General features: G+C 41.8%; 1 protein-coding gene across 1 annotated transcript in view; it reads right to left on the reverse strand.

Moving 5' to 3' along the window:
* Hsd17b4 (hydroxysteroid 17-beta dehydrogenase 4) overlaps nt 1-15,315 on the reverse strand; it is an 82,320-nt gene that overhangs the window by 48,164 nt on the left and 18,841 nt on the right. The window contains exons 4-9 of the mRNA XM_032885529.1: nt 14,646-14,667; nt 14,496-14,542; nt 12,581-12,665; nt 10,884-11,071; nt 3,216-3,307; nt 153-177 (exon numbers count right to left, since the gene is read on the reverse strand). Coding sequence (XP_032741420.1) covers nt 153-177; nt 3,216-3,307; nt 10,884-11,071; nt 12,581-12,603 — 328 coding nt within the window. The 5' untranslated portion in view covers nt 12,604-12,665; nt 14,496-14,542; nt 14,646-14,667. The remainder of the gene's footprint in view (nt 1-152; nt 178-3,215; nt 3,308-10,883; nt 11,072-12,580; nt 12,666-14,495; nt 14,543-14,645; nt 14,668-15,315) is intronic.

The following is a 15,315-nucleotide window of genomic DNA, read 5'->3' on the forward strand; positions in this document are numbered from 1 at the left end:
GCTGTAGTACCTTTTGTTGGACCAAGTATTCAAGTCTACATAAGTATACACTAGTGATTAGGCATTTGACAAGACCCTTATCCATCTCTAATGGCTAGACAGGCTATAAAATGAAAAAGTCCAATACAATCCGAAACCCAACAGGGACTTACATTTTCCAATCCATCCTGCTCCAACCTAACAAAGGGAAGGAAAAAAAAACAGATCATCTAAGGTAAATCATTATAAGAACGTCTTAGTTATGAGGAGTACTAGGACACTAGCTGACACAAATGAGGCATTAGAGCTCCACGCACACCCCCAGCTCCACGCCTTTCCGATGCTGATGGCATGAAAGCAGGGGTCTGCAGCAGGCAAAGCCATGGGGATGAGGGTGAAGCAAGGCAAAGAACCACATTCTCATGTTCACAGGAAAAGATAGTGTGTTTTATTTCTGCGATATTGTAGAAATCACTCAAGCAAAACTTAAAGAGCATAGTACCTGATCAAAGAGACTCATCTTTTTACACACTACTGGCCAGACCTTATTGGAATTTCACATGCATAACAGAAGAAACTCACCACAGCCCACACTGTAGTGGCTCTAGGCCAACACTATGACTTCTCATCAGCATATGCCTTTACTGTGCTCACACCCTTGTAATATATCCAACTAGGGTAGGTAAATCTGCTGGGGTTGTGTCCACAAACAAGGGTAAAGGGGAACTGGGGAGAGAGGCAACTGGAAACTTTCTAACACTGGCCTTGCGATGAGCACTCCTCAAACTTGTCACTGGCTGTGTGCAAAGCAACCAGCAAGCTCCCTCCCGTCTGACTCACCTAAGCAGCAAGCATGGCTGTTTCCTCCGAACTAAGACATGCATTCTATACTAGGGGCCTCAAAGTCAAAGCCGACACAATACAATGCGGTTATTTCTCCTTTGCTGCTGGAAGAGACAGTGCACTCTTCCTGCCCAAGGCTCATTGTGAGTAGAACAGTTTCCCTGCCCACCTCAGCAAACACCATGAGTGGCCTTTCTCACAGCAGCTGGTCCTTTGTTCCAACTGATCTGACTTGCTATCCTAGCAAAGTGTATTTAATTTCCTGACTTCATCTCAGTAAAATCTTTCCAAGCCTTTCCTCTGGTTTCCCATTAGTTCTCTGGAAGGTGATCAAAGCATCTCCAACCTTGGACCACATCACCTGACCAAGATGTTCCTCCAACAATCTGCTAACAGCGTCACCTTGAACCACATGGGTGAAGTAACGAACTATAAACTCTTCTCAAGGGCCAAAACAACTGCACCCCCTGGACTAATGTACAACCACCAGCAACTCCAGAAATCCGTCAGAACTTTGCACAGCATACTTATGGCTGCTCTTCCAGAAGTTCTGAGTTCAATTTTCACAGCCATCTATAAGGGAATCTGATGCCCTCTTCTGGCCTGTGGATGTGTATGCAGCAGAACACTCATACATTAAATTAAAAAACAAAAAAGTCCACAGATAATAAAAGAAAACAAAATATAAGACTTTATATGCATGCATGACCTTAGCTGTATGGAGGTAGAGATGAGGATGTATATAAATGTCCATCTAAAGAAAGAAGCTATGGAAACGCACATCTAATAATAAGCTACAAGGAGACATTTAAAAAGACAGTAATAGTAGTTCTCTGGATTGTAATGTGTGGTTTTTATGTTCTCCTATTCACATTCCTGTGTATTTAAGATTTCCACAAAGATGATATATTTGTGCAGTTAATAATATAACTATAAAGAAATAAGTAATATTTTGGTTCCTAACTGGGTAAAAAGAGGTTAGACCAAACTTCAAACTCTAAGTGTCTCAATATTATTACATTTTTCTATTCTGTAAAATTAAGGGTGCAAAGTTCTTTCTGTGTCTGATTTCCATAATTCACATTCAGTGGCCTGAGTAGAGGCACACAGCTTTGCTCAAATATAGAGAGAACTCTTTTCCTTTATTTATGCATTAGCTTTTAATTCAAATCAAACTGGCTAATAATATGTTACTTCAAGCTGAGAGAGGGGTTTTTTTGCTACTGAGAAATACTTTGAATGTTATAGTATACATACAATAGGTTTGTTATTGACAGAATTTCAAAAATGGGGTAGAGTCTAATATACAATACTTTAGGCTAAAAGAAAAAGATCAAACACAAATGGATACACTAAAATATGTAAATTAGCTGAGATGGTGGCACAAGGCCTTAAATTCAATCCCTAGTGCACCAAAACTTCCAACAAATGGTTGAAAACTGTATGTAGCTTTTGTTTTACAATAGACACTGAAAGCTTCTAACAAGGAGAAACAGAAACACTGCTGAGTTTAAAATAAAAAAGTTTTATTTATTAATCTGTCAAATGCCAACATAATACCTACTGTATTTATAGTTAAAAGTTACAAGAAGGAAACATTAGGCTCCCATGTTTTAAATGATCTGCAGTTGTCACAAAGACGCCAAGAAAACTAAAGCTCAGTGGCGTTAATTTACACAGTCACCCTGCAAGACAGCAAGTACGGGGGCCAAACATTCAAACCCTGGCCCAGTTAACTGTAAACATCTGCTTTATCACTCAGCTTATTAAATCAGTAAGACTTTCTGTATTTTACTAAACACATCAAATCAGCCACATTGCAATTAGGGAAAAATGTTAAAAGTGGAGAGCAATAAAAAGAGTCTGTAGGAGAAGCCCTTGGTCCTGCCAAGCCTGGACCACCCCCCCTCCCCGGGAATGTGAGGGCGGGGAGGCCAGAAAGGGTGGGTGGTTGGGGGAGGGAAACACCCTCATAGAAGAAGGGGAGGGGAAAGGGATGGGGGCTTCCGGATGGGGAAACCAGGAAAGGGAATAACATTTGAAATGTAGATAAAAATATCCAATAAAAAAGTTTGTAATGATGTCACTTTCTACAAAAAAAAAAAAAAAAACAGGACAGGGATCTCCATTTGTTTAAAACATGGTCCTGCTTTGAAGCCTAAGAAGCAAACTCCTGTTCTGTCCTGTCAGCCTGCAGGGGCTGGGATGACAGTGTATGCCTCCTTCCCTGGTTTAACTCGTGCTCCATAATAATATATACAAAACATTTACAAGTCAAGTGATGCAACCGTACACACCTTTCCAAATGTAAGCATTCAGGACATACTGATGCAGTCTGTTTAAATTTAATTAGCGAAGCAAAGCTTTAGGACAACAACAAGGTTTCAAATTACCTCAAATAAGCCACCATTTTCCTCACAGCTCTCATGGCAAAGCCAAAGTACCAGAGGTGCCACATACTCTGGCTTCAGGGCTTCAACGAGGTCTGAAACGAAGACAAGAGAATACATAACCAAGTGTGCGTACGGGCCTCATAGGTCATTCTACTGTCTGGAAACATTTTACAGAAATAACCAAAGACGTTTAAAATAAATGTGAACAAAATGACATATAACTAATCTAAGCTTAAGGGGTTTAGAACTTTTCATCCCAACTAAGAAAAATCTAACATATTCTCAAGTTTCTGCAATTACAGGCATCATGTGTGCCTTTTAATGATGGGTAGCATATATTCACTGAAAAAAAAATTACCAGAGCTGCCTGAGAAGGACTGGTGAGTGAATAATATAAAACTTGACAGTCTTAGGTAGCACTCGTTCTCAAAGTTATACTCTGCCCGCTGTTTAATAAGAACCTGGGAAACTAGGAGCGTCCTTGGCAAGTATAACGGCAGAGATCGCTGGGCCGGAACGTTCTGCTGTACTGGAGATTACAAACTAAGAATGCTCTCCCACTGCACCCTGTGAGCATTGTGTTAGTGCAGAAAAGAACTACTCGAAGTAAGCAAAGCCCTGGCTCTGCTGTGCAGCACTGGAATGTAAGCATATGGCTCCATCTTTAAGCTGATTATTTAAAGTACTTTCCCTACCTGTGGTACTTGGATATTCCAAGTGCAAATGAGAGATGACTATAACTACAGTACCTTATTTGTTTATAATACCTTCAGTTGTACCTAAAGGATAGTGTATGTGCAAATTTTAATTGATATAACCAAATACAATTATACTCTGATGAAAATTTGATATAAATTTAAATGAATGTTATACGAAGTTTTGCTCACCAATCTTTGCCTAGGCAACTCTATTTTTCTCCTGAAAAACTGTTACTTTGTTTCTCAAGCATCAAGGGTACAAAAGATAGTTAAAGGAATCCAAAGCACAGAAAAGGAAGAAAGTCTCCACCAAGAGAGCACAGGAAAGAAGCCATGAGGAAAGTCCTCATGGCAGAAGCCAGAGGACTAAGGACTAAGAAGCAGCCAGGGCTCTAAACCAGCAAACCCCTGCTGATGACGCAGAGGGTGAGAAAAGAAGTGGAGAAGACATGAACAAGAGCCAAGCAAACAGAGAAACAGTGATAAAGAAATCAGAAAACTTCTCTCAATAATAATCCAAAACACAAATGCTCTTTACTTTCCAACTAAAATACACAGCTTCACGGATTGGGTTTAAAACAAGATGCTTCCTTTGTCGTCTCTATGAAATAAATACACTTCACTGGCAAAGACACGAGGAAACGATGGGCGTCAACCCACCGAGCAAGCAGAAGCTAGACAGACGGCAGTGTTGCCATGACAGCAGAGAGCGTAAACTTCAGACCAAGAGTCGTCAGAAGAGCAACATATTACCTACAGACAACCCCTAAAGAACATGGGACTAAATGCTCGGCTCACATTGTTGCTCAAATGTGAGGTTTAGATCCCCAAAACCCACACAAATGCCAGTTGGGTGTGGCACCCTGCCTGTTCTAGCCTCCTGTCACTACAGGAGACGCCAGAACAAGTCAGCTCAGCTTGGCAGACTAGCCATACTGACACGCTCTTGATTAGACTGAGGGTCAGTGCCTCAATGCGTAAGATAGAGAGGGAGACTCGACCCAGGTCCTCACAGGACATAGAACGCATGTGTGCACACCCACACCCACAGACACAACACAAACACAACAAAACACAAAAAGCTGAAAAGAAACTGAAGACCTGGTAACTACATCTAAAGCAAAGAATAAACACAGCACCAAAGGTATAAGAATAAACGCTCAGGCAAAGCCCATCGGGCCTGTTTTACTGCCAAAGCAGCAGAATCCAGCAAAAATACAAAGTCCTGCTAACAAAGAGCCAGAGCCAGGGTCAAACACAGCAGAGACCTGGGAAGACCAAGCCGGGAGATTAGAACAACGAAGTAGTACATTACAGGCTCTAATAAAAGAGAAACAATATATAAGACCAGACAGATACCAGGTGCACAGGTGCAAACTATAGAAGCAAAAGAAAATAAGCCAAAGAAATGACGCTCACATGCTCTCTCTCACACATGGAGAATCCAGACTGAAGAACTCCATGAAGCAAGGAGGGGGCTGCTCATAACAAGAGCGTGAGGTTAACAAAGGAGGCCATGGGGTAAACACGATCAAAGTACAGCATGTAAAGTGTGAAACTGTGATGGCAGCAATTGTTTTACATGATTAATATATGTGGAGAAAAACAAAGAAAGAAAACGCTAGGAATCGAAATCACTCTAACAGAAGTAAGGAATCGATACGGTTGAGGACCTGGTGCCATAAACTCCTGAAACTGCAAGGCAAAGACAGGAAGGAAGCCACCTGTAAACAAGCACTCAGGAGGCTGGGGCCGTAGGATCGAGAGTTCCAGGCCGGACGGGCCCACACAGCGAGTTCCATGCCAGCACACACTGTAGCTAGACCTATCTCAGTAAGCAGAATGGAGAGAAAGGGGAAAAAAGAAAACAGAGCAGAACATGTAAGAGTTATGAAAAATTCAAAGATGTGTGTCCTGTACGACAGAAACAGAGTAAGGAAAAGGAGTGATGCAGTGTTGGAAGTAACTACAGCAGGTACCCAGGGATTAACAGGAAACGTGTGAGACCTAATCAGAGAAAGACTTGCTCTAGCTCAGGGTTTTCCAGGTGTCTGTCCAGCATGCCAGGGACACATAGTGGAGCAGAACTGTACAACTCACCACAGCTAGGAAGCACAGGAAAGACAGGAAGTGGCAGAGGCAAATACACCCTTCAAGCACATGCCCCAGTAACCTACTCCCTCCAACCTGGCCCTATCTTCCCGCTCTCTTTCATATTTTGTTAAGGATATGTTTTTTGCATATGCACATACATCAAGAGATAAATGTGTTCCTCTATTTCTTTGTCATGTAATGTAATATCAAGTGAAATATCATCAGTGGGTATATTAAAGCATGAGACACTAAAAGACTTTGTCACAGGACATTGCTACCTATTCTAAAATTCATAATGAATGTGTGTTGTACATTAGAGAGTTGTATCCTATTAGGCAAAATTATGACTCTGTTATTGTTTTCATTTGGAAATTAATTATAGCCAGGTGGTAATGGTGCATGCTCTTAATCCCAGCACTCAGGAGGTAGAGGCAGGCAGATCTCTGAGTTTGAGGCCAGCCTGGTCTACATCGAGAGTTCCAGGACAGCTAGGGATACATGGAGAAACCCTGTCTTGAAAAACGAACAATATATATGTATGTGTATGTATGTATATATACTCTGGAAATTAAGTATGACATATGGCGATGTGATTGTGGCCAGTTGACAAGAGGTAGACTTGTAATGGTTAATCTCAGTAGTCAACCTAACTACACTGGAATCAGTTAAACCCAAGCAGTTGGGTTTTCTTGAGTAGATCATTTGAGATAGGGAGACCCACCCTAAATCTGGATCATCAGAGGCAGAAAGATCTGCCCTGGATCTGGCCACACCTTCTGCTGGCAGCCCACATAGGGACAAGGAAGAAGGAAGCTTTCACTTTTGGCCTGCTTGCCCTCACTCTCACTGGCAAGTTCATCTATCCTGCTGTGAGGCACTCCTTTGGCGTGAGAACCCACTTCTTTACAACTATGACACAGACTGAAGACCAGCTGAGACATGCAGCCTTGTGGGTTAAACAACTTCTGAATCCTTGGCTTTTCCATGAGGAAACAGTCATTGTTGAACTAGCTGGATCACAGACTGTAAACCATTCTAATAAATCCATATATGTATGAAATGTGTATATTTGTGTATGTGTATATGTTTGTGTATATAACATAGAATATATATGTGTATATATAATATAGTAGTATATATGTATGTGTATATATGTGTAATATATGCATGTGTGTGTGTGTGTGTGAAAAACACTCAAAGAGATATTCAACATCCTTAGCCATCATGGAAGTGCAAATCAAAATGACTGAGATTCCAAACTTGTACAGCCCAGTATGGAAATCAATATGGAGATTCTCAGGAAATTGGAAACTGGTCTATCTCAAAACCCAACTATACCATTCCTCTGCATGTACCCAAGGATGCTCAACCGTACCACAAGGACACTTGCTCAACAATGTTCATACCAGCTTTATTCATAATAGCCAGAAACTGAAAGCAACATAGATGTCCCTCAGCTGAAGAATGGATGAAAAAAATGGGGTACATTACACAATGGAATATTACTCAGCTGTTAAAAAAAATACATCACGAAATTTGTAGGAAACAGATGGCACTTGAAAAAAAATCATCTTGAGTGAGGTAACCCAGACCTAGAAAGACAAACATGGTATGTACTCATTTAAGTGAGTATTAGCTGTTAAGAAAAGGATAATCACACTACAATCCAGAGACCCAGAGTCTAAGCAACATGAGAGCTCTGCAGGAGGGGGCTATGGATCTCCCTGGGAAGGGGAAATAGAATAGATTCTGCAGGTGAACAGGGCCAGGTGGTGACGGGTGGAAAAAGGAGGGATCAGGTGGCAAAGGGATGGAGGATAGAGCATGAGGAGAGATGAGGACAACTGGACTTGGGGGAGGGAACCTAGTGCAGTTTCAACTTGCTGGAATCCATGAAGGTGACGGAGGATACAGAGCCTGAATGGGCCATCTTCTGCAACCAGGCAAGGTTTCCAATGGTGGGACTGGGAAACCAACCCAGTCACATAACCTTCAGTCTATAACCTGTCCTGCGTTCAAGATGTGCTGGGGAAATAATGTCTCAGAACTTGTGGGAATGGCCAACCAATGCTGGTCTAACTTGAGGTCATTCCACAAGAGGGAACTCATGCCCAGCACTACCCGGATGGCAGGAACCAGCAGCTGGATGGTTCAGAGACCTAGAGTGGAACCAAAACACAACCAGCCAGGAAAAAAAGTCAATGGAATGATTCCTAAAGATATTCTGGTATATCCATAGATCCGTGCCCAAACCAATTGTCATCAGCTGATGGGATTAAATAGATGCAGAACCCACAGCTAAACATTAGCTGCAACTCAGGGAAACCTGTGTGAAAGGGGAAGAAAGTATTATAGGAGCCAGAGGGAGGAGGATACCAGGAGAACAAGGTCTAAAGAATTAACTAAGCAGGGGTCATGGGGGCTCACAGAGCCTGAAGCAGCAATCATGGAGCCTGCATGGGTCTGCCCCATGTCCTCTGTGTTTATGGTTGTGTAGCTTGGGATTTCTGTGGGACACCTAACAGTAGAAGTGGGGGCATCTGACTCTTGCCTGCTCTTGGGACTCTTTTCCTCCTACCGAGTTGCCTCATCCAGCCTTGGCATGAGGGTTGGTGCCTAATGTTACTGAAACTTGTTATACAATGTTCTGTTGATATGAACGAATGACCTAATCTTTTCTGAAGGGAAATGGAGGAGCAGTAGAGCTGGGAAAGGGAGCTGAGAGAAGTGGAGTGAGAGAAAACTATGGTTGGACTGTAGTGTATGAGAGAAGATTAAATAAAAAGAAAAAAAGGAAAAAGAAAAAAAGAGTAGGCAGCAAGCCACACATGGTAGGAAATATATTTGCAAAAGATGTTTCCAAAATACGCAAACACTTAAAACTCGAAAAGGAAACTAACTCAGGCTAAGAATGAAGGCGCAGACATTCAGGAGGTGGAGGCAAGATGGTAAATGGGAATCCAGTTTAGGCTACAAGCAAGATCCTATCTGGTGATTTTAGTTTAATCAACAGAACCAGACAAGGGTGGAATAAGAAAACCATGTCAAAAAAAAAGAAAAAAAGAAAAGAAAACCAATGTCACAGTTAACCTTTGATCTCGACATGCATCACACAGCATGTACCCATATGCAAACACCATGGGCACACCCAGAATAAAAATAAATAGTAAACCAATAAAAACTTAGCGAAGGAAATAAGTCCAACAGTATAGCGAAATGCCCAGCATCATACGTCATCAAGGGATCTCAAATTAAAATAGTAATGTCATACCCCTAGGTAACTATTAAAAACACTAAAATTCTATTTTGATTTGCCCAATGCTGGTAAGAAGTGGCACAGGAATTCTAGGTCAGCACTGGTGGAGATGCAAGTGACAAAGACACAGTGAAAGTCCACTCCGTGTTTCCTACACAGATAGAGTAGTCTTGCACTCCGTGTTTCCTACACAGATAGAGTAGTCTTGTACTTTGTGTTTCCTACACAGATAGAGTAGTCTTGTACTTTGTGTTTCCTACACAGATAGAGTAGTCTTGCACTCCGTGTTTCCTACACAGATAGAGTAGTCTTGTACTTTGTGTTTCCTACACAGATAGAGTAGTCTTGCAATCATCTAGTAATCACATTTCTTAGTATTTTCTCAAAAACTAGAAGTACCATGACCAAAAGAGACTTGCAGAGAAAAGGGTTTATTTCATCCTCTAGGATACGCAGGGCAGGAACACATGGCAGAAACCTTGAAGCAGGGGCTGATGCGAGGCCACGGAGGAGCACTGCTTGCTGGCTTGTTTCTCATGGCTTATTCACCTTGCTCTCCTAGACCATCCAGAATGCCCTGCCCAGGAACGGCACCACACCATGTGCCCACCAGCACCAATCCAATCGTTAATTAAGAAATGCCCTGCAAGCCAATGTGGTGGGGGCATTTCCTCAATTGAGTTTCTCTTCCCAAATGACTCTAGCCTGTGCAAATTAACAGAAAAACTCGATAGTACATAGCTTTATTACAACAGTAAAACAAACAAACAAACAAAGAAGCAGCACCCGAGATGCCCTCATAGGTAAGTCAGTAAACAAACAGCGGTGCCCCACACCATGGGCCACATCCAACAACACACGCGTGTACCCGTGCAGAGGGAGGGGAAGGAGTGAGTGCAGCACTGGTGAGCTCTGTGAGATCCTGTAAGAGTGGACATGAGGCTGTGCACTTGTAAGGAGTCTCACAGTTGTACAGGACAGAGTGAGTCCTGATGCAACTGTAAGCCTCGGTTATCAGTCCACGAGTTATAACAAGACGGCAGATGGTAACAGGAACCCAGGAAAGGGGCATACACGAGAACTGTACACTAGGAACAATTTTCCTATAAAGCAAAACTGCTCCAAAAATAACATATGTCACATTTCATGTTTATGCTATGCATTTCGTGTTTTTATATGATCTATATAAGTAATCTATTATTATAAGCAATTGTGTTGTACTTATTACAAAACAGTAAGAATGTTATTACCCTGTCTACAGATATATGTGTGTATACCTAGCTATGCAGAGGAAAAGGATTAAAGTTTACTTCCAAGAGGGAAAATTAATGGTCACTTTCTATAGCTTCCACTGTATTTTTTAAGTTTTTCAACAACAGCCATAAATTACACAAAATGCAGGGCTGGGGATTTGGCTCAGTGGTAGAGCGCTTGCCTAGCAAGCGCAAGGCCCTGGGTTCGGTCCCCAGCTCCAAGAAAAAAAAAGAAAGAAAGAAAGAAAAGAAAAAAAAATTACAGAAAATGCTTTTGAAATTGGAAAGACATTTTCTAAGAATTCAGAAAATCAAATCCTTTTACGAAGCTCCTTCCACACAGTGTGGCAGGCCCCAGCACACTCACCTTCCGGCATCACCGTCTCTGTCATCCGTGACCCAGCGTTTGGGGCAATGGTGTTACAGTGAATGTTGTACTTCCTGCCTTCAATCACGAGAGTATTGGAGAGACCCAGAAGGCCCAGCTTTGCAGCACTATAATTTGCCTGGCCAAAGTTGCCGTATATTCCAGAAGCTGAGGCCGTCATAATGATTCTAAAAGGGAAGTCATAAGGACTCTAAAAACACAACACCGACATCATCTCTCCCTGCGCTGTCCACACTGCAGCCCTGACTATTCTGATGCTGTGGAGCCAAAGCCAGTCTTACGCCTGCTTCACCTCTCACAGCTGTGAATCACAGTTAGAACAAGGTTGACAGAGCAGTGATGTTTCAAATTCAACTATAGGATTTAAGTACATAAAAGAATGTCTGGTTAGACCCACGGAGATTTAACTATAACAATGTTTATGTACTAGCTACCAAAAACAACAATATTTATAAACACAAACCTGCAACATGTAAATTAATATTTTAGCAAGAAATATTAGGTCAAGCAGTTGTAATTCTTCAGTGGTCATCACTTCACTGCTCCATTTCTGGATAATACTAAACACCATCATATAACCTGACACGATCTCACTCCACTTAAAACACAATAAATTGTTTACTTTCAAAACTGTCAAGTTCAAGATAAAACAGGAGTCTCAAAACAGTAAGCATCACTGACAATTTGCTTCTACAACTGTCTGAAGCCCCAACTGCAGGGCCAACCTGACATACAGAGGACAGGACAAATGTACGAGTAAATGAATTACACTTGGTCAGCAGTAGAGAACTGATCCCAAACACTCTGCAAAGACTAGCCCACAGTGGGCTAGCATGAGAAAAAATGGCCATCATCTCTCTGTCCATCTGCTTGCTGGGCATGACAAATAACAATCCTTAGTGCTTACACCCCTTTCTAAAGTTGCTGTGCAGCAGCTTTCTATAAAATTAAAATCTTGTATCTTGGGAGGAAGTTATAAAGCCACGGGATGATTAGAGGGATGTGCTGTGAGGGAGCTCATTAAGCTCAGTAAGGAAATTATTCAAAGACTTCAGAAAGTCCCCAAAACTGACAGGACCCACTAGATCTCCCTCCCAAAGGGTACAAAAGTAGTAAGGGCAGCTGCTAAAAGACAGTCTCAGTCAAGCCCAGTTGTCTGGAAAAGGCTCAGATTCACTGAGACACCTAAGAAGACGCTCTCTAATGAGTTGAGCTTCCTGTAGGCTGTGCAGTGAGCTCCCAGTGTTGCTTTTGTGCACTGTCATCCATGCTGAGGGTTAATTTTGGTGATGCAGCTGTCTTTGAGTCACTGCTGCTCTTTTTAGTAGCCCCTCACCCGCATTCCTATAATGAATGACAAGAAAGCTCATTACTTTGTTTTGCTAAGCTGAACTCTGGTGGTGTTTGTACTGTTGTTTGTTGTTGGTTCCCCATCTGGGATGAGTAGACATCAATTCACATCTTGTCTCCCCAAGAACAGTGTCACACAAAAAGCGTGATAAAGGTTCGTGGAAATGCATTGATAATGGAAAGCATGTGGGGAAAGGAAAGAACAAAGTTGGTGAGTGTGTACACCCTGAAGCCTGCACAGGTGTGGGAGCACTTGCCCCAGCACCACACACCCAGGAGGAGCACTTCATGCAAACATCCTCTCTGCTGACTGCAGGCAACCCTACCTTCCATAATTCTGCTTCTTCATATGATCCCATGCTGCCCGGGTCACTTGGAAGGAGCCCCGCAAATGAATTCTTTGAATTATATCTGAAAAAGAAATTGTTTCCATTGCATGTTTGTCACAAGTTAGGTGTGTCTTAGAATAAACTTACACAAACATGTTCATTTTATATGGGGCATCCGTAACATCTACTGTCACACCTAGGTAGCCACTTCTGTTTTTGTTACAATTATGCTACCGATCAACAAGTCATACCCACCAACGAGCTTTCTTATAATTTATAAAATTATTCTTAACCCTTACACTAATCTAAACATGACTGTATTTAATTAATGCTATTCAAAATAAAAATGTGCTGATAGAACCCAAGAGGGAGACAATGCAGTCTTTTTACGTCTCGACTTGCATGTGCACCTGGAGACCCCCACTTAAGTAAGTATCTACGGGGATTTAGCTTCCCCAGCAAACTGCTTGCCACACAAGCAGAAGAACTGAGTTAGAGACCCAGAAGCCATGTGAAAACGTTAGGCATGGAAGCAAATGTGTGTAATCCCAGTGCTGGTGAGGCAAGGTCAGCTACCTGGGACTTTGTTACCCAACAAGTCCATCCCTACTACTGAGCTCCTGACCAGGACGAGGCCCCATCTCAGAGGAGGTGGGTGGCATTCCTCAGGACAATGACCTAAATTGTCTCTGGCATGTAAACGTATATGCATACACATCCCACACGCACATGAACTGATATACACACATTAAAAGCAAATTTCTAAGTGAATAGTCATGAAGGTGACATATAGAACTTATACTCAGAATAACAGGTCATAGTTAGACCACACAGCTCATCATCAGAGAATATCTATTAAATATTCACTATTATCTCTATTTTTGGCAATATTTTGAAATGAATTAAGCAGTCTGCTTTTAAAGACTGCAGTGCAATGAGTGGACCACCTGAAGAACACTTTACAAAACAACCATGGATTGGGAGCTGTCCCATTTCTGAACATTCTTACCCATTTGGTTTCATTCTGGAATTCAAAACAAACACAGCCCAAAGTTTCCATAGAAATGCTAGATGACAGACAGAGTAAATGCAAAACTAAGGCAGGACAAAGGGGTGATGAGGCATGGGGATGGGGTAGGATGGAGTCTCAGCGCTTAGGCCTTCTCTCTCAGCTTCCTACCCCAGCTTCCCCAAGGGAAGAATGAAAAGCTTAATTCTCAGTCACCAGGACATCATGCCTCTTCCAAAAGGTCTAGGCACAGAAGCTGAACTTCATCTCAGCAATGATGTAATTATCCCACCTCAGTGGCTATGCCTGCCACCCCTTCTGCCACTGGTCTGTTTACTTTTGATGACCATAAACAGGAACAAAAGAAAAATAAATGCAAATGGGCTTTCACTGTTGTATAAGCTCAACCTTTGCAACACAGGGAAGGAAAATGAAAAATATTTCCTATTTATTGAAAGCTTCAGGTTAGCATCCATGTTTTGCCCTCTTCTCTCCTCTCCTCAAGACCTTTGATTTTAATTTGTAGTTCCCTGGGCTCTTCTGCATCCTGCTCTTCTCATGGGGAAAACACACACACACGCACGCACACACACACACACACACACACACACACACACGCACGCACACACACACACAGAGATATCTAGATAAAACAGAGTAAAGGCTACTAGAAAAAGTTAATACTAAGAAACAAAATTGTTTTCAGGAAATTCTGCAAATGACTTATTTTTTAACAAATGTTTAAAAAATAGGATACTTCTAACTATATATAAATCATTTTCAATAAACTCATTTATATTAACAGTAGCAAGTACAAAGCATTTCCTTAATAGTAATAAATTCATTAAATACTAAAAGACGAAATAATAGTTACATTCCAAAGAAGCAAGAAAAGCATCTTACCCCAGTCTTCATCACTTATCCTGGAGAAGGAACGGTCCCTCAGGATCCTAAAATATTGATAATACAGAATGATCAGAGTGAAAGGAAAATGCACAGCAGTAAACACAATGGTGTGTACGCTACTACAAATGAAAGTACAGAAAAACTCACCCAGCATTGTTCACCACAACATCTACGATATGAAAGAGATCCAAGTTACATAATGAAGGTAAGCATATTAATCAACTATAAGCCAAAATCCACTCAGAAAGTTAAAAGTTCTCTCCTTGTTCCCCAACAGTAAAAAGATCAAAAATTCAGGAAGCACTAAAGTAAGCATGGGGATTCAGACCTGCAATTCCGTCACTTGAGAAGGGAGGGCAGGAGGTCATGAGATGAGAGCCAGCCTCAACTACACAGAAAGAAAGTGTGGGATAACCTGTACTACATGAGCCGTGTCTCAAAAATAAAATAAAATAAACCAGGAATTCCAAACAAACCCACTGAAGCCAGAAACCAATATTCTATTTGATATGTCTTTGTAATCTCGCCATGCAAAGAAAGTGAGGTTTTTAAAGATTCAGCCCCTGGAATCCTGTGCCATCCCCATCCTCTGCATCACACTCTGTGGTTTCTGTCCCTGTCTAATGGCACGTGACCATGGCTCTTAGGAATCAACCTAACCAAACTAGAACAACTATGCTGGACTAAACAAAGAAGGGATACACTCAACTGACACACAGTAGTGCTGTCCAGACTGGAAACACAGTCTTGTTTCCCTCTTGCAATCCATTAATTTTAATGACAGCATCTCAGACTAAACCGGGGAGTTGGAGAGGAA

The sequence above is a fragment of the Rattus rattus genome, chromosome 15 (assembly GCF_011064425.1).
Source record: "Rattus rattus isolate New Zealand chromosome 15, Rrattus_CSIRO_v1, whole genome shotgun sequence".
In the NCBI taxonomy this organism is placed as follows: Eukaryota; Metazoa; Chordata; class Mammalia; order Rodentia; family Muridae; genus Rattus; species Rattus rattus.